Source organism: Miniopterus natalensis, chromosome 2 (genome assembly GCF_054644295.1).
Source record: "Miniopterus natalensis isolate mMinNat1 chromosome 2, mMinNat1.hap1, whole genome shotgun sequence".
NCBI classification, from domain to species: domain Eukaryota; kingdom Metazoa; phylum Chordata; class Mammalia; order Chiroptera; family Miniopteridae; genus Miniopterus; species Miniopterus natalensis.
In genome coordinates, this window is record NC_142082.1 from 168,428,045 (window position 1) to 168,446,911 (window position 18,867).

An 18,867-nucleotide genomic window follows, 5' to 3' on the forward strand; every position below is an offset into this window, starting at 1 on the left:
TTCTTTCCCTCCTCTCCCAGCAATGCTTACTGGCTGCACTGCAAATGAGGACAGAAATAAAAGAGAGAAAGGGAGGAGAGTCTCCTTATTTCCAGCAGGCACTGACTGTCCTGGCAGCTTTCTTCCAGGCTGCCTATTACTTTCAAGGAGTTAGATTTTCCTTCTCTTTCTCATCCTCAATCTTCACTATTCTGTTTCTGTATCAGAAACAATCAAAATGTAATACATCATCCACAAATTCTGATCTGGCTTATGTGGGATCCCAGAGAGCCCTGGCTGCTCTTTGCCCAGGGCTTGGAGACGGATGAATGGTGGAGAGACTTAGCAGAGGGCAAGCTCTTATGTTAAGCTGTGCACTTTGTTCATTAAAATAAGGGATGCCCTGTGCATGCTCTGCAGGCCAACTCCAGCCGCTCCTGGGGGTTAAGCATTTGGAATGACGTGAGTTCATTGGGAAAAAACATTCCCGTAGCTGGTGACAGGGAGGTGGCTGTACCCTGTGGCACAGAGCAGGGAGCCTGGCTGGAGCAGCTGAGGCTGCAGATTCCCTGGTAGTCATGTCCCAACAATGCAGTGAGTCAGGACCTGAAGTGCAAGGAGATGATATATGTTGACTCCCTGGGTGGGGGGTGAGGACAGGGATGTGGGGCGGGCTGCAGAGTGGAGGGGGTTCCCCCAGGCAGACACGCCACTGTGTCTCCCTTGGCTCCTGCTACCTGACTCCAGGTGGGGAGAGGCAGGGCCAGGTTCTCTCTTTCTGGGGCAGTGAGTAAAATCCCTTCTGGGCATGGGGTGCTCATGTCTGGGTTGGTCCTGCCAGCCTGTCTTTTTTTCAGGCAGAGCAATGAGACAGATGGAAAGAGAAACTAGAGAAATAAGTATTGATAGGTATTCTCCTTAATGCTGAAGCTGGGGATTGAGAGACGGAGGGTAGAGAGTGAGGCCATTGTCCTGACAGTCCAGCAATAGCGTCTGAGGTATGAGGCTGGAATAACCAGGAAGATGGGCCCTCATTCCGGCCAGTAAGAGTGTAAGACTCAGAGCCAGAGGACAGTGTGAGAGTTTCAGTGTATGCTCACACTAACTTGCAGACCAAACCCATCACTGCTGTTAGTTCTAACGACTCCTTTACCCTCTGTGTGTCAAGGAAGCATGCTGCAGCTCAGGGAAAGAACAGGTGAAGGGCCTGTGGGAGGAGAACATCACTGAGATGCAAGGGGATGAAAGATTGATTGGTTTAAGGTCAAATCATTATTTGCTGGCTGAAGGAAAAAGTGCTCTGCTGGGGGGAAGACACTCTGTGTTGTTATCCTAGATCAGGTAAGGGGGTAAAGCAACTTTTCTCAAACTGCCACAGACCTGGATATTTTGCTACCATAGAGCTTCCATGATCAATTGAGTCTGTGAGTGTTGGATTAAAAAGATACTATGTTATTAGCACTAGCATATTAGATTTCCTAAAAGCAAGAGAGATTGTGCATGAAGAACATCTGTGAGTACCTAGAAAATCTAGTTTTCTGAAGAACTCAGTGTAGGGAACACAGAAGAGATAAAAAAAAAAAATAAGATTGGAATAATTCAGATCTGGATTAAAATCCCAGCTCAGCCACTTACTAGTGTAACTGTGGTCACGTAACTAACCTTCTTGTGTCTTAATTTCCTCATGTATGAGACTAATAATTCCTAATTCATAAAGTTATTTATAGGAATAAATAAGATCAGATATGTAAAGAATCCTGAAAAGTGTCTGTAACATAATAAGCATACATTAATTAATGGATGGATGGATGGATGGATGGGTAGAACATTCAGTCTTGGGCCACTACTTTAGCTAGGCAGTCATTGTTCTGGGGCATACCCAGACCATCAAGCATGAGTTTGTGTATTTTTGTGTGTGTGTGAGTGTGCACGAACTCCTGCATGTGGACATGCAAGCACTCATAAATGAAATTTCCTGAATCTTTTCCAAAGACATAAAAGTTAGGAGCTCCTCTACTATGCTTCCACAACAACTACTTCACTGCTCTATAACTGTTGCCCATCTGTCTCTCTCACGACACTGAGAGTCCTGGGGCACAAAGGCCACAGCACAGTTTCTGGAACAGAGTAGATGCTTATAAAATCATTGTCAAAGGGCTTGTCAGTGCCTCTTCTCAATTGTCTGGGCAGGCCTGACCCCCTCACTTTATTAATGTAGCTTAACCCCTCTCGAGTGTCAGAAATAAATGCTCTGATCTCAGCACTGACAGCTGACCTGATGACAGGTCAGGTATGGACAGGGGGACGAGGTGTGTCCTGGGAGCTCTAGCAACACGGTGAGTTCTGTCATCAGCATCACAGGGTAGGAGTTTGGACTCCCCAGGTCCTTCTCTTCCTTGCCACGTCGCATGGTGGGTAGTCACACGCAGCAGCTGCTGTGGGTCTGAGCTGGATTCCTGGAATTGGCCCAATCCACCCTCCCACGCTGGGACCTGCACATTCTTAGTCCACTCAGTAGCCCTCTGTGTGCAGAGCTTCATCCTGGGCCCTGTGAGCAACGGACAAGAAAGCGGGGCAGAGACTACCTGCACCCTCAGCCACAGAGCGACCCCTCTCCCTTCCCCCTCCTTTTCCCCCTCCTCAAGGAGTTTTCTCCCTCTCTGAGCCAGGACCTGGCAAGTTGAGGCCCATGCCCAGCTGAAGTTGAGCATGCTGAGGACACTGACTTTTGTCACTGCCCTGTGGTTTTGTCCAGGATGTCCTTAGCCTAGCAGGACAGAACCCACTCCTGCTCACCGAACCCAAAGAAAAGGCATGAGTGGCTGGACAGGATCTCACCTCACCTACAGTCCTCACAGGAAAGAGGATCCCTTTCATGGATTATTTCACTAATTAATTTCAGATCAGGTTACTGAACAGCATGTGTTACAGTGGCCTGGGAATGTTTACAGCAAGTTCCAGGGCCAGCACTGGAGATTCTGTTCTTCTGAAGCCTCCCTTGACTGTGACTTCAGATTTGAAGAAGATCTGGGAAGCACTTTTGCTTGTCTTACCCAATTTTCCTTGCTGGGGTCCCTTCCCATTTGTTCTGGCACTTGTTTTTAATGAAGAGGAAGAGCAACTAACCACTGTTCTCTATCAGCTAACAAAATCTGAAACCAAACCAACAAGCAAACATTGCATGCTAAAGGAGCCAGTGTTACCCAATACCATGATGAGAGTTAATTGCAGTCTTTTTGCCAGTTTACTGTTGTTGCAAATTGCTGAAAATTGTTTCTCCTAGTTAAAAACAAACACTATTTTAGAAGTATATTGTCTAACTGTGGTATAACAGTGATGGCTCTGTCCTTGGATCCAGGCCAGAAGTGACTGACATTGTTAACAAAACAATGAATGAACAAAGTGACCTTACTCTTCTGACCAGAACAACACTGGATGTTGGCAAGATTCATTATTTATTCATTTGCACGTGAAATCTTTCAAAGGGAACGGTGTTTAAATAAAAGTTACCAACATGTTTCCAAATGTCATTTGTCAAACAGAAGCCTGCCACTTCTGTTTTTGAGTGGAGGGCAGTGACCATTTCTTTCTTAATATAGAGCCTGTTATGGTGCTCTGTGCATAGTGGGAATTTTTTAAAAATGTTTTTATTGATTTTAGAGAAAGAAGGGAGAGGGAGAGAGATAGAAACATCGATGAGAGAGAAACATCAACACTGATTGGCGGCCTCCTACATACCCCACCTGGTCATGTGCCCTGATTTGAAGTGGTAACCTCCTGGTTCATGGGTTGACGATCAACCACTGAGCCACACGGGCTGGGCCATAGTGGGAAATTTTAAAGCCCAATAAATTCACAAAATTCAAGGTAAGTGCATAAATTAAGACAATCAGATGCTGTCTAGGCCTTCTCTGACATTGCTCTTCTTACTCTATGAGTTACTGAGTGGGTCTAAAATTTATCCCTGACCTCAAGTTTGATCAGTGCCTGCCTGCTCTAGGCCTGCAGTCAGCTTGTGGATGGGGGAAGAAGAGGAGAAGGGACATGGATGGGAGCCAGTTGGCACATGGGCTGGGCTCGCAATCCAGCTGATGTGACGAATTCTGTGTGGACTCTGTGCATGAGGGAATTGTCTCCAAGCTTGTTTCCACCCTGTGACCGCCTCTTAGCGAATCTGTTCACAGAGGGACAAGCCACAGGAATATATGCCCTGGAGGGAAAACAGCAAGGGAGGGCTGAGTTTTGTAGAATGGTATTTCCCAAATTGGGCTGATCTACAGTGTCGCCTATGAAGCATTTTCAAAAACAGATTCTTTCACCCCCAGGAATCTGATTGAGTAGATCTGGGGCAGAGCCAGAAATCAGCATATTTTGAAAAGTCACCTAAGTGATTTCAATGATCAGCTAACATGGGAGTCATGACATTGCCCTGGCTGTCCCATTCCATCCTCCCCTTTACACAGTGACAACCTGTCTTCTCTGTGGTCTCAGCATCTGTTGGGGGCTGAGCTAACAACTCTTCTTTCCTTTCTCCAGGGCTGAGGACCTGCTCCCCAGTCCTCCCACCTTCCCCCAGCACAGTAAGGTGTGGATACCCTTAGAGAGGCATAATGGTGCAGGGGGGAAAAATATAAACAGGAATGTAGAACCACTGAGTTTCTTCCATATTTGTTTAGTAGGAAAAAAATAGGAGTTATGGGTATTGGGCCTGATGAAAGCAAGAGTAAGGAGGGATTTCATGCAGAACTTCAAGTTTGTAAGCAAATGTTCTACAGATCAGTTCTCCATTCTATGGGATAGAACATAAGGAAAGGACCCCACATTGAAGCTAGAGGCTTTAGACTAAGAAATAACGTGTGACCTAAAGGGACAAGACACTAGGAGGAGCTCAGTGTGGCTACAGGACCTCTGTCACAAAGGTCTTCATGATTAGCCAGAACACAGCTGGGTATCGCTCAGGCTAACACTCTTCCCTGTATTATTTTCCACCCAAAAAAACTGTCTTTATTGGCACATGTCGATGGGACATGCACTTGACTATTTTCCTTTTTATTTATTTTTTTAAGTTATGGAATATTATTTATTAATTAAATATGTCTTTATTGATTTCAGAGAGATAGAAACATCAATTACGAGAGAGTCATTGATTGGCTGCCTCCTGCACACCCCCTACTGGGTATCGAGCCTGCAACCTGGGCATGTGCCCTGACTGGGAATCAAACCGCGATCGCCTGGATCATAGGTTGATGCTCAACCACTGAGCCACACCAGCTGGGCTTGACTATTTTTCTTAAAGTGTTAAAAGGTTACCATGAACCTTGCATTTTCCCCTTAGGTTTTGGTACTGGTGTGTAACCTGAGACAGTGGCACAAAATTATTTCGCAGGCTCTTCCTGTGTGAAACTAGATTTGACCGGCCCAGAGACTAAGTACTCAATCCCAACCTTATGAGCACTGAGCACTACCCAGTGAGCTAGGCTGTTGTTTCGAGACTGATATTCACCCCCAAGTCACACATACAGATGAATCCTCAGGCCAGGCTGAGGCTGGCACTGGAGATTCAGTGGTGAACTAGACACAGAGGCTGCCTGCTGTCATGGAGCTCATGTTTTCCTGAAGGAAACAGAGGAGATAAACAAACAGGTAATTTCAGATAGTGATGTGTTGTGATAGAGAAAAGTAAGGGCCAGGGCATGGACTGGGGCATTGAGAAAGACCTCATTGGAGGTGGTGCTAAAATTGAGCACAAAAGAAAAGTGAGAAAAGGACCCAGCTGGGTAAAGAGGAGAGGAATCTTAAAAAGGTATTGAAGTGGAAACCAGCTTGGCACATTCAATGAGCAGGAAAGAAGCCAGTGTGGCTGAAATGGGGTAAGCAAGGGATTGAATGGGACGATATGAAGTGTGAGAGGAACTAGAGCTCAGATCATGTCAAGCCTTGGAGACCATGGCACAGGCTCTAAATATATTCTAAGTCCATGGTCATTTGGCTTAACGTGTTGTGTGATGGTCTAGGTAAGTTTATATATTAAGGATTTAGACATACGGCACTAGTGCAGGTACTGATAGCTTCAGCCCAGCCTCCTCCTTTTGCAGTCAAGGAGGCCTGGAGAGGGACAATAATTTGCCTGCCCCAGGCTCTCATATCTTGTTAAGGGTAGCCCATCTAAGACTCATTTTACCCTTATATGTAGAAGGGTCTCCCCTTGAAAGAGTGAGTGGGGAGGGGCTGCCTGCAATCCAAATTCAGACAGGGCACACAATAGAACAGTTGGGGCTGGGGTAAGAGAGGGAGAGAAGCTCAGCCTGGTACTGGAGCCCAGAAAGGCCAAGGCAGCCCCCAGGGAAAACAGAGAAAGTGAAGCACCATGCTGTCTAGGGCACCAGAGGAAGCCGAGTAAGCAGGCTGGACCTCAGGATGGGAGCCAGGGAGCCAGAGTCTGTTTTTCTGTGTCTGCTAGGAAAACCAAGCAGTGGGAAGAATAAAGAATGTTTTCCATTGTAGCCACAAATTACACTGCATTGTGCCCTGGGCTTCAGGCATGCCTGTAGACTTAGGCGCTGTGTCATGTGACTGCCTCATGCCCATTTGCTAAGATTCTCCTCCTAGATTGAGACTTTGTCCCTAAAAGTCTTTATCTCTAGATAACTCTGGGGATTGGTCATGGGCAAGTCTGTAGGGCCGAGGGGCAGACCTGGAGACGCAGCCTGAGAAGCTGTATATGCTTGCGCTGTGAGGGGTCAAGACCATTCTGGGGGCTTACGTGATGGTGATAGAAGCTGTGTGGGGGGGGGGTCTTATGCTCAGTGAGGGGAGGGATATGCAGTCCAATACTGGCCCCACACTTCTGGTTAGGCCATGAAGGCTGCCTGGAGGAGGAGCTATTTTAAGAGAGAGAACTAAAGAGAGAGAGAAGATGGTGAAGTTAGTAGAATCTCTGTTTTTAGAGTGAGTGTTTGTGAGAGGTCTTGAAGGCTCACCCAGCAGAGAAAGCACTGAGCAGCTGTGTCTGAGGGGAGAAAGGGACCAGAATGACAGAACAAGATCACACTGGATAATTGGGTAGCTTTGGAACAGAAAGAATGGCCCCTGGGTCTGTGCTGTAGGAAGCATTGCCCAAATTGAACTTGGGATTTTCTTGTCTCATTGACCTTTATTTGACCCTTACTCAGACACAATTGAACCTGCATCAAGACTTTTCTTCCACCTAATCCCTGTTTTAAGTCAGTCTCTCAATCCTACTCTTCCATAGGGCCCCTGTCTGGGACCACCTCCCATCTGTCCTGCAATTTTACCATCCCCAATTCACCCAAGTCATTATAATTTCCCTCAGAAACCCCATTCAGGCACTACCAACTCTCCCCATCCCTGGTTCTCCATGGTGTTGCCCCTGACCGGGGATGGGGGGTGGGGAAGTCACCTCCAGGTTGGTGGAAGACCTCCCCCTACTGTACTAGTTGGATCCGTTGTCTCAGGAAATCAAGGCAGACCAAGTGTCCTGGAGAAAGGGGTGAAGGACTGTCCATTTGATTCCCACCTGCCATTGGCCTCATGAGTTCTCACAGTGTCTAGGCCATGCCCTGGCTGCCTCCTGGCACAGAGAGACCCAGGTGAGGCTAGTTAAGTGTCACCAAAATTGTTTTCAGAGTTGAGGTCCAGGAACCTGATAGGAGACACACTGATTATACAAACATTTATTGAGCTTGTATCAGGTAACTGACACTGTGCTTAAGCATTAGATACATAGAGGTGAATAAAACATGGTGTCTGCTCTTCTAGAGCTGACAGTTTATGAGGAGTAAAGACAAGAAAATCACCAGTTATAGCAGAGGTTGATGAAACTGGAGATGTGTGCGGAGCCTGAGCTATGGCATGGGCTTGGCAGTAGAAAGTGGAGGAGTGGCAGACTGGGAGAATTTTAAGGAGAGAGACTATAGGGCTTGAGGCTGATTGAGGCGAGTGTGTGGGAGGAAGTAGCCCAAGTGAATGCCTTGGTTTCAGTCTTTGTCCACTCAAAGGGTCGTGGCTCCGTTCACCAAGTTAGAGAATATAAAAGAAGAAGAAAGTTTAAGGGGCAAGATGATTCATTCTTCTGGGACATTTCGAACTTGGGACGTTCTGCTAAAGATCTCCACTAAGCAGTTGGACAAATGAGTTTGGAGCTCAGCTGAGAGGTCTGAGCTGGTGATAAAGATTTGAGAATCTTCAACAGGTAGGTGGTCAATAAAGCCAAGATTTTAGCCAGGAAGAGGGCCCCGCATGGGGGAGTACTAGTCTTAAATTCTGCTTCAACCCTTTGTTCTCTCCAACTTCTTAAGAAAGCAAATTGCAGCAGCTCTCTCCTCTCACCTCCCATCTGCTTTCTCATCTGCAGTCTTGGTTTTGTTCCCACCATTCATTCCTTTGAAACTTTCTCACAGGTTGCAGATAACTTTAATGGCAAATTCAAAGGGACACTTGATCTCTCCTCAAGAAAACCTGTGTCCACTTATTGCAAGCTCCCTCCCTGGGCTTTGGTGGCACTGCTCTCTGCTGACTTTCTTTCTGTGTTGTGGCTACTCTTTGGCCTACTTAGTTTTTAGGTGACAGAACCCTGGACAGGCAGCATCACATGGGAGGCTGTTGAGTGCAAGCACTGGACTTAGACACATAGATTCCAGAGCTGCAACTTATTAGCTTGTGACCAAATTTCTTAAGCTTCTGGAGTTCACTTCCTTCCCCCAGCTATAGAATGAGGATAATAACTGAAACTTTAAGGGTTATTGCAAGAATTAAATGGGAGACATCTAAGACTCTTAGCTGATTGTCAGTAGCATCATAAGACATTAAATAGTAGCTCTATTGATATGATTATGTGATTTTTATCTTTCAGTTTGTTTATGTGATGTAACACATTTATTGATTTGCAAATATCATACCAGCCTTGCATACCTGGCATAAATCCCATTTGGTCATGGTGTATTATCTTTTTAATATATTGCTGTAGTGCTTATAGCTCTTTTTGAATTTGTCTAGTAGGTCTTCTGGTTTTTACTCAAAGGTCCTCCCTAAATATATATATATTGCTGGATCCAATTTGCTAATACTTTGTAGAGGATTTTAGCACCTATGCTCAGCAGGGATATTGGCCTATAATTCTCTTTCTTTGTAGTGTCTTTATCTGGTTTTGGAAGATAATGATAGCCTTGTAAAAAGAGCTTGGAAGTCTTCCTTCCTCTTGAATTTTTTGGAATAGTTTGGGGAGAATAGGTGTTAGTTCTTTGAACGTTTGGTAAAACTCCCTGTGAACCCATCTGGACCAGAGCTCTTGTTTACTGAGAGTTTATTGATTACTGCTTCAATTTCATTAGTTGTTATTGGTCTATTTGGGTTTCCTGAATCTTCCTGATTGAGGTTTAGAAGACTTTATGTTCCTAAGAATTTCTCCATTTTGCCTAGGTTGTCCAATTTGTTGGTGTACAGCTCTTCATAGTATTTTCTGTGGTGTCAGTTGTTCCTTCACCTCTCTCATTTCTGATTTTGTTTATTTGGGTCCCCTCTCTTTGTTCCCTGATGAGTCTGGCTAAAGGTTCATCAATCTTCTTTATCTTTTCAAAGAACCAGCTCTTGGTTTCATTGATCTTTTATGTTGTGTGTTTTTTTTTAGTCTCTTTGTCATTTATTTCCTCTCTGATTTTTATTATTTCCTTTCTTCTACTTACTTCAGGTTTTTCTTGTTGGTCTCTTTATAATTATTTTAGTTGTAGGGTTAGATAGTCTATTAGAGATTTTTCTTGTTTCTTGAGGTAGGCCTGTAGTGCTATGGACTTCCCTCTCAGGACTGTTCTCGCTGTGTCCCATAGAATTGGGGTTGTTGTGTGCTCATTTTCATTTGTTTCCAGGAATTTTTTTATTTCTTTCTTGATCTCATTGGTAACACATTCATTGTTTAATTATGAGAAAAACTTCAGACAAACTCATGTGGAGAAACATTTTACAATATACTTGACTAGTACTCCTCAAAACTGTCAAGGTCATCAAAAACAAGGAAAGTCTGAGAAACCATAGAGTTTGGAGGAGCCTAAGGAGACATGATGACTAAATATAATGTTTTGGACAGGATCCTGGAACAGAAAAAGCCCAGTGGGTAAAAACTAAGAAAATACAAATAAAGTATGAACTTTAGTTAATAATAACTTATAATATTTGTTTGTTGGTTATAAAAAATGCACCCATATGATGTAATAGGGAAACTGGGTATAGAGCGTATGTGTGTGTGTGTGTGTGTGTGTGTTTGTATGTGTACAGAAAAGCTTCAATGATAGTACAGAAAATATATTTCCTGAACATAAACATTTTCAAAAGGGCAATTCCATGGTTTTACATGAATATCACTGTGCTACTTGCTATTGGAGACTTAGAAGTAGGAGCCATAGTCCAGGGACAGAAACAGGACATCATAGACAAAGAAACAAGCACAGATGACAGCTAAGCTCATGTCTTAACAATGGCGACATTAGCTAAGTGCTTCCTAATCACCTGCTTTTGATATAATTATGAAGCTGACTAGACCTTACTTTTGTATGACGCCTCACAGTTTACAGAGCTTTCTCACAGGCATTCACTCAGGTGATCTGTACAGTACCTCTGCCACGTAGGTGGGACCAGTGTTGTCATCTCTGTTTTAAAAGGAGAAGGAAGTGCTAAGAGTTCTCCCCAACCTCTGCGTGCAGGTGCACCAATGAGACCCTCTCCATGGGTTGGCTAATTCATATAAAATGCATAGTAATTTGGTGTTACAGGTACTGCCATTTTACAAATTTATAGATAAGAAATATAATTATAGATGAAGAAACTGAGGTTCTGGGAATCTTCCAAGGTCACTTCATTAGTTAGTATTAGAGCCAAGAGTTAAGCTCTGATGCTCACATCTCAAGGCTACTTCTCTTTTCAGTATCCCGCAGGCTGTTTATGTGATGATTATGTAGAATGTAGTCAAATTAACAGCATTTTGCCATGAACCTTCACATCTTTAATGTGCCAGTGAGTGGAGAGTTTTAATTAGCTTCTGTTAGTAGAACCAGTTATTATATGTAAAGTCTGCTTTACTGACTGTCGTCTTTACCAGTTACTTTGGGAGCTTGGAGGGCAGATGGTGGGTATTCTTTGTGTTTCTCTCAGCCTCTTGTGTTTCGATAGTGTCTCAATGTATGAGATGGAAACTATGACTCCCAGAAAAGGGGGCTCATGAATGTAAACATGACAGGGGGTGATTCCTCAACAAACACTAGAATATCTATGTCAAAATGATATTTTTCTTTAAGAGAGTTGCTTTGAGAGGGCAACCAAGTCAATTGCTTTTTCATGGCGCACCTTCCTTGCCAGGGTTAGCGCTGAAATCCCTTTCCTTGTTTCTGTTGTGGTCTCTGAGCACCTTCTGGGCAGGGATGAGCCTTCTCCCCACTGTGTCCTCGGTATTCAGCACAGAGCCCAGCCCTCTAAGGTGCTCAGACCGTGTTTATTGGATGAAACTGAACCAAAACTCATTCTCGAGGACAGAGTTGTCACTGCAGGGTAGAGGCTGGTCCAAAGACATCTCATCCCCCTTGGTCCCTGGCCTGAAGAAGATGGACAGCGATTTGGCATGAAACCTTAATCAAAACCATCTCAGATGCCTGACTCCATGAGTTTTTTAGTCATCCTCTACAGTTGTACTTATTCATTTGAACCCATTTCACCTTGGGCCACATTTCCTGATCATCTGTTCATACTTCCCTTTCCAACTCTGCCTTGAGGGCCATTCTGAACCTGGTCTCACCATGATGTTTCTTGCCCCTTCCTCTCATCTCAGGGACCAAGCACAGGTTTTTCTCCCTCTCCCTGCTCTGTTCCTCATTCATGAAGCTCCTTTATGGAGCAACTGAACCTATGAACTGGAGTTCTCTCTTTTCTACTCACCACTGACATTTCAGAACACATCTGGTTTGCTGGGTTTTAAGGCAGAACCTTTCATCTCTAGGCCAGAGAGCAGAAAAAGAGTCAAAGACTCATCAAAAGCTTCATTGTAATGAGGGAGACCCCAGGAAGAACCCTGTCATGTGCTCCTTTTATTTTGCAGAATCCCTACTGAGTGTTGTTATCCACCAGCCCATCTTCAGTTTTCTTTGTCAAAATCTTAAAGGAAAATATCACCAGTGTGAGTAAAACTAAGACTTAATACTGAAGCAGAAAGAAAGAGGTGCTATTCCCTTTTGATGTTTGGCTTAATTTAGAAGAATATGAATGAATATTGTTTCAGTCCTAATAGAAATAAATTTATATACTCTCATTCAGAGTGGTCACAACCTGTAGTTACCTTGTTCTCAGTTGTGTGATGGAAAGGCTGCTGGGCTAGGAGTCTAGAGACCTGATTCAATCACAAGGTCTAAGAAAAACTGAGTGTACCTCGTTTACATCATCTGTAAATGAAAGTGCTAATTATTAAATGACTTCAGCCTAACACTCATTTCCACCCCCATTTATTAAGACAACTCAACCCTGTGCTCAGCTCCAGACATGTAACAAGAAAGACACATCATTTCTTTCCTCGAGTTCCCCACAGGCTCAGGCCCAAGATAACCTTCACTCCCACATTGGCAAGTGCTTCCTGAAGCTTTTGGGTATGTGGGTCTTCTTAGGCTGTAAGCCCCCAGGGGCAGTGGCCATATACACTTTCATCTGTCTCCCACCATTCCTGGCACCAGGTGTGCACATGGACACACAAAGGTTTTCAGAAAGATGTCTTCTAGGCCAAGAAGGCCCTTCGCCTACAGTACAAGCTTTCAAAGGCTAGATGGCACTGTTGCTAGAGCCAAATCAGGTGTGTTCTGAAATAGTGGTGAGGAGGGAAGAGAGACTAGAGGACGGGGTCCTGGAACATTCACTGGCTGAGTTTGATTCAAATGCATTGCAGAAATGCAAGACTCCTGCTGTCCCAGCATAGAGTGCTTTGCCATTTTCCTGGCATCTTTACAAACATGGCTTCAAATGGTCTTTGCAACAGCCCTGCATCAATTCTAATTCTATAAACCTGCAGCTCAGATAAAGCAAGTGCCTGGACTAAAGTTACATGACAATTAATTGGCAGGGATTTTTACCATTCATACGTACCTTGTTGGCCTCACCTGACTACACGAGTGTCTTCAGAGTATGCCAAAGGACTCTGGTCAGCTGTACAGCTGTACCAGAGGTGGGTGGCCTGGGTGCACTGGACCCAGTCTGAGGGGAAAAGGCAGGGTTCTTAGCCAGACTGACTGCAAGGCATCAGCTTAACCTGTGCCTAGAAATGTGTGCATTTGGGACCAGGAGAGAACACAGTCATTTTGGAGTAAACAAATAACAACACATACAGGTTCTTTGAAGAACAAAAGTTGTGGGTAATTTGTACATTGAATAAAATCTAGGGTTGATGTTTTATTTAAAGAATGATCTATTTTAAGATGTTGCCCTGTGGTTGGGTTGTATATGTCATTTGTCCATTGCTTTAACATGTTCACATGTTTCTCATTAAAACAAAACAAATAAAACCATCCTGTGTGGTAGGCAAGACGGGTGTTGTGACTGTGCCCATTTTATGATGAAGAAACAAAGGGTCAGAAAAGTTAAGAGGGATATTCAAGATCGTACAGCTGATAAGTGGTTGAACTTTTTAAAACTTCGGCCCAGAATTAGGCTGAACTCAAATCTTGTCCTCTTTTCACCATAGTTTTTCCAGGCTATCTAGAAATCACAAAATTAAGAGAGCTGTTGTTTATATGGAAGGTAAGGTATCAGAAACTAGAAAAATACCCCTATAGAGTGATGAATTGTTAATGGTATGCAAATTTATGCAAAATTAAGAGGAAATTATTATCTGCTATTTGTGCCTTCTGATTGTCTCTACTCTCCTGTTTCTACCCAGGATGATGATGAAGATAAGCTGACCTGGAAAGATCGTTTCCCAGGTTACCTGATAAACTTCGTCTCCATCTTGTTCATGGTAATTTCCTTGAGGGAACACCTGCCTATGGCTTATGCTTGTTAGGTCCTGTTAAGTGAATACTGTGGGTGTGCTGTTCTGTTACACTTTGGGAATAATGAAGGACTAATAAAGATGAAGACATAGTCCCTGTGTAGAAGGACAGGCTCTTCTCTGACAATGAGGCCGTTGCTGGTATCAGTCACCTGAACAGGGGAAGGTAATTTTTCCGGACAGAAACCCAAACCTGGAAGGGGTCGGTGACCTTCTGTGGCTAGTGAAGGAGTTTCTATCTTCTCAGAAAAAAGAGAATGGAAAGGGGTTCTGCCTTCCCAGCCTTGACTGCAGATGTTTGAAGTTGGAACTTCCAAGGGGTAGGTCATGAGGTAGTGCCCTCCACTGGGATAGGATAGACCAAGACCTTGGAAGAAGTAATCAGGTGAGATGGCTGCAGAATTGTGGTAGCCTGTTTAAGCTGTGGGCTGGCTCTCTCTGATGGTTTGTGGGATAGAACAGAGTCTGAGAGCCACAGGAGACAGCCAGCCTGAGCTTTCTAAGCTGATTCTTCAGTTTCCCTCTAGATGCTGTGTTTATCTCTCTATGTGCTCCCTGAGAGTTTGAGCAGCCCTTAAGTGGTAGCAGGTTGGTCTTGGGAGCCAGGATGAGTGAGCCAACAGTAACTGCAGCAAGAAGATCTTAGGATATTTGTAACATCCCATCTTGCTGAAAATAACAAAAGGTGAAACTCAGAGGACTGAGCACGGGCCGCTAAGACATCTGCCCCCTCTTTATGGGTAGTCCCCCTCTAGTATTCAAGACTGGAGCTTCTGTTATACAAGGGAGAGTTGTGTCCTTACAGCATGTCTAAGCAGGACCACACATTAGTTGTGGGGTGGAGCAGAGATGGCTTATTCCAAAAAAAATGGGACTGAAATTTTAATAATTTTCTGGACCCACTGGCCACAGATCCTGGCCTGAGGTTATTGTTGCCATCCTTACCACTGAAGACAGGAACCATGTCCTAGTCTCAGAAATTTAAAAAGTGAAGGAAGTATTGAATTCAACAACTTGTTTCACAGATGAACTGCAGAGGTGACGGGTGCCCTGCCAGAATTTAGAAGCCTACATTTGTTATCTCCTCATTGTTTAACAAGAGCAAGGCATGTAGAATTTATTCAGCAACATGTGGTGAATTGCAATGTGTTAAGCTGGAATGATAGAAAGTTTAATTTAGCACTTCAAAGCCTCCCACAATATGCATCTTGTTGTCAGAGATTATTCATTCATTCAAGAAATATTTAGTGGGTGCCAACTATGTGCTTGACGCTATTATTAGGCATTGGGGATGGAGCAGAAAATAAAACAAAGTAATCCCTCCCTCAAGGAATTTATAGATAACAAATATATACATAAATAAGAAAATAAATAAGTAAACTGCTTCTATATCCAGTAGTGATCGATTGGGATATTTGTAACATCCCATCTTAATGAAACTAACCAAAATAAATAAATAAAAATTGGGTAAATATATTTTTCAATCTTTTTTAAGCCTTGAAGGGCTGATAGGATAGTGAGGCTAAACTCTTCGGGCAAATGGGAGGTGCTTTTACCTTGAGGGCATTTTCCCATCTAGGCCAATGGCTTTGGTTTTGGTGGTTTTATGGAGCAGGGAGGGTAAAAATCAGGGAGAATGGCTGGGTCAAAGTGGCGATTCTAACAGGAGGTTCTCACTAAATTAAATTGGAACTTCAAAGGGCTACCGTCTCAGAATAAAGATGATAGAACTAAATCTACCCCATCTCCCACTTATGGGCCTGCAGAGAAAATTCTGTTCTAGGGAGAAGAAGATGAAAAGGGAAACAAAACCCTGTCCCCGAGAAGTGGCCTTGGGCAATCCCCATTGCGGATTCACAGCCTGGCTTATCACTCGAGGGGACCGGGCCATTACCCTACAGTAATGTGTGGAGCATGGGATCAAGGGCTCAGGGAGGTGTTCATGAAAAAGTGTTTTGTTATGGAATTTGAGCAACAAAAGGGAGTATCAAATATCGTTCCCTCCTCCGTCCCCTGTGACTGAAACTTGGCAGAAGATTTTGGGACCAGGGCCATGAGGATGATTTTAGGGATGCCAGTGTGTCAGATCAGCTGGGGATGTTTTTCATAGGATGACAAGAGCCAAGAAATGTCACATGCCGTGTCCATCTTCCCCACCATGATAGAGGCCAGCATGGACAAATATAAATTTTCTCTTTCTTCTCCAACCCAGTATGCTGAGCTAAAGTTTCTTTTCTTTTTGAATTAACCCTCTTTTGGTTTTCTTTTTATATGACGGGATTATCAGAGGCAATGTCCTTCCTTCCTCTAGAGCTAGGCGCCTGAGCGCTTCTCCCATGCCCAAGATAGTCACTTACTTACCCCTGTGTATTGGGAATCAGCCATCAGAAACCCCCCTCCGCTGCCTGGATTATTGCAATGGCCTCCTAACTCATCCCCCTGCTTTTACACTGTCCTCCTACTGATCTTTGTAAAATCCAGGTCCAATAATGTCATTCTTCTGCTCAGAACTCTCTAAAATCTTTTCATCTACTGAGATGTGGAGCCAACATCCTTACACTACAGGGCTGGCCCTCCTCTCTACCATCCACCTTCTGCGCCACCCCTCCCTTTGCTCAAGCAGGTCTTTGCCTAAATGTCACCTTCTCACCTAGACCTTTCCTGACCACCCTGTTTTAAATTGCAACTTTTCCCTATGTCCCTGTTCTGCTTTATTTGTTTTCACAGTGCTTATCACACCAGATATACTATATATTTTACCTATTTGTTAGTTTATTGTCTATCTTTCCCCGTTAGAAGATCAACAGCCAAGAAATTTGTATCTTTGTTCACCAGTATATCCCCAACACCTAAAATGGTGACTGGTACTCAAGACATCTTTTATGAATGACCGAATAAAAAAATAAATGAACTAAGAAGATACAAGAGACAACCTAGTATGTCAATGATAAAGTCATTAGTGTGTGCATTTTAAAAATTTGAGCTACTGTTACGTGCCATGCCCTAGACGGGCAACCTCCCACTAGTTGCTTCTGCCTGTGCATTTCTACCTGCTTCTCCTTATTCTTTCCTCCAAGCCTTTCCCATCGAAAATGGTCCCAAAGCTGCCATGGAGCTTCCTCTAACCAATCCCCCTGCTGTCTGCTCAGAGCATACCAGAAGCTCGAGAACTGAGGCCTGGGACTCTGTCCAGCTGCTACCAGGATCAACAGTTGTTACGTGTGCAATGGTTTTCTCAACTTTGCTTCAGAATGCAAGTCCTAGAGGGTAGGGATCAGACCTGCTGCTCTCCTTGTCTCTCTTAGTGTGTCAAATCGGGCTATGGACTCTGTAACCTGGCTTCCATTGTAATTTGGCTCTGCCCAGAAGTAAATTATGGGATTAAAACACCAAAAGCAACAAGAACCACAATAACGTGACCATGTGCAGGGGATCAGCAAATCTTTACCAAACATATTCCACACCTGAGGTGCCTCTATGAAATGGCAGGAGGCACAGAATGCAGCACAAGACCAGTCCCCGCTTTTGGCCTAGTTGGAGGAGACTGATCACAAACATGAAATATTCCAAGCACAGTGGTTTGCACAATAACTGGTAAGAAAATATTTATTGAATTTAATCAACAAAATCAATAATGAAGCCAAAATGGTGAAAATAGTGCTGGATTTAGTGCTAGAATACGTGGGTTCTAATGTCAGCATGGGATTATAGACTTTGCAGCCATAGAGCAGGGTTGCATCTACAAAACTGCATATACAAAAGCTGTGTCTTATGTGGTTATTATAAGGACTGATGCTAGTGAAGATATGCATTGAATAATGACATGGAGAGGATACAAATGGATCAGCTGTTGCTGATGATGGTATCATCACCATAGCGTATCAGCTCTACCGTGTACCCTCCAGACCTTGGACCAATCACATTGCTGTTTCTTATATATAAGATCAAAGGCTAAATATGGCTGATCCCTAAATGCTGAACTTTTTTTAACTCCTACCAGGATCCAGGAGACTAGGGTGGTCATCCATGCCTTGTGACCTTGAGCAAATCACTTTCCACAACTGTTTCCTCATCTGCAAAATGGTCATGGCACTGGGTTGCTGCTCTCCAAGTTTAAAAACTATAAACCCTGAGCTGCTTGTGGGAAACACTGAAGGAGAGATTAAAAACCTGATTTCTATAATGGGATCAAAAAATCAAGACCAGAGAAGTTAACATTGCAAAGAACAGCATCAGAGGGCTGGGGAGGGACATGTTGGAAGTGGGGCTGGGAAGGTAAGGAGGGTGGGAAGAAGGGATTTCCCAGTGGGGAGAGCAGTGCCTCTAGAAATTGCATAGGAATCTTGTTAAAGTGCAGATAGAGTAAGTGGGTCTGAAGTTGTGCTTGGGATCCTACATGTTTATCAAGCTCCCAGCTGATGAGCATGTCCCAAGGATCACATTGTGTCCCCAGGAAGAGTGTTCTTCCTTCCTCAGTTTAGCAGCTGGGCCTCTTAGAGAAGAAGAATAGAAGCTGATCTCCTGGGCACTTGTTTCTCCACACACCACCCCCAAGACTCCAAAGCAAAGGGTGTTTTTGCCATTGTTGTTTTTCCCTCAGTAGTTCCCCCAAACCCAACCTCAAATACACACACACACACACACACACACACACACACACACACACCCTTCAATGCCCACCCCCCAACCTCATCATTACTTCCACTTCCATCACTGGCCTTCACTACAAAAGTGATTTTGGGGAAAAATTCTCACACCACGTTTTCCAGGCCCTTACTGTCTGGCAGTGACAGTCCCAGAGGAGCGGGAAGTGAAAATGTCTATGTTGTTGGAGAGCAGTGATGTCACGTCCAGGCTTT

General features: G+C 44.1%; 1 protein-coding gene and 1 non-coding gene across 3 annotated transcripts in view; both read left to right on the forward strand.

Annotated features, from left to right (window-relative positions):
- Nucleotides 1-18,867, forward strand: part of ANO2 (anoctamin 2) — a 273,310-nt gene that overhangs the window by 193,130 nt on the left and 61,313 nt on the right. For both annotated transcript variants that reach the window (XM_087813973.1, XM_087813972.1), the window contains one exon: nt 13,898-13,975. In XM_087813973.1, the coding sequence (XP_087670099.1) occupies nt 13,898-13,975 (78 nt within the window). The remainder of the gene's footprint in view (nt 1-13,897; nt 13,976-18,867) is intronic.
- On the forward strand, nt 8,963-9,025 carry LOC148093921 (U7 small nuclear RNA). Its single transcript, XR_015714122.1, has one exon. It is a non-coding gene; the product is annotated as a U7 small nuclear RNA (small nuclear RNA).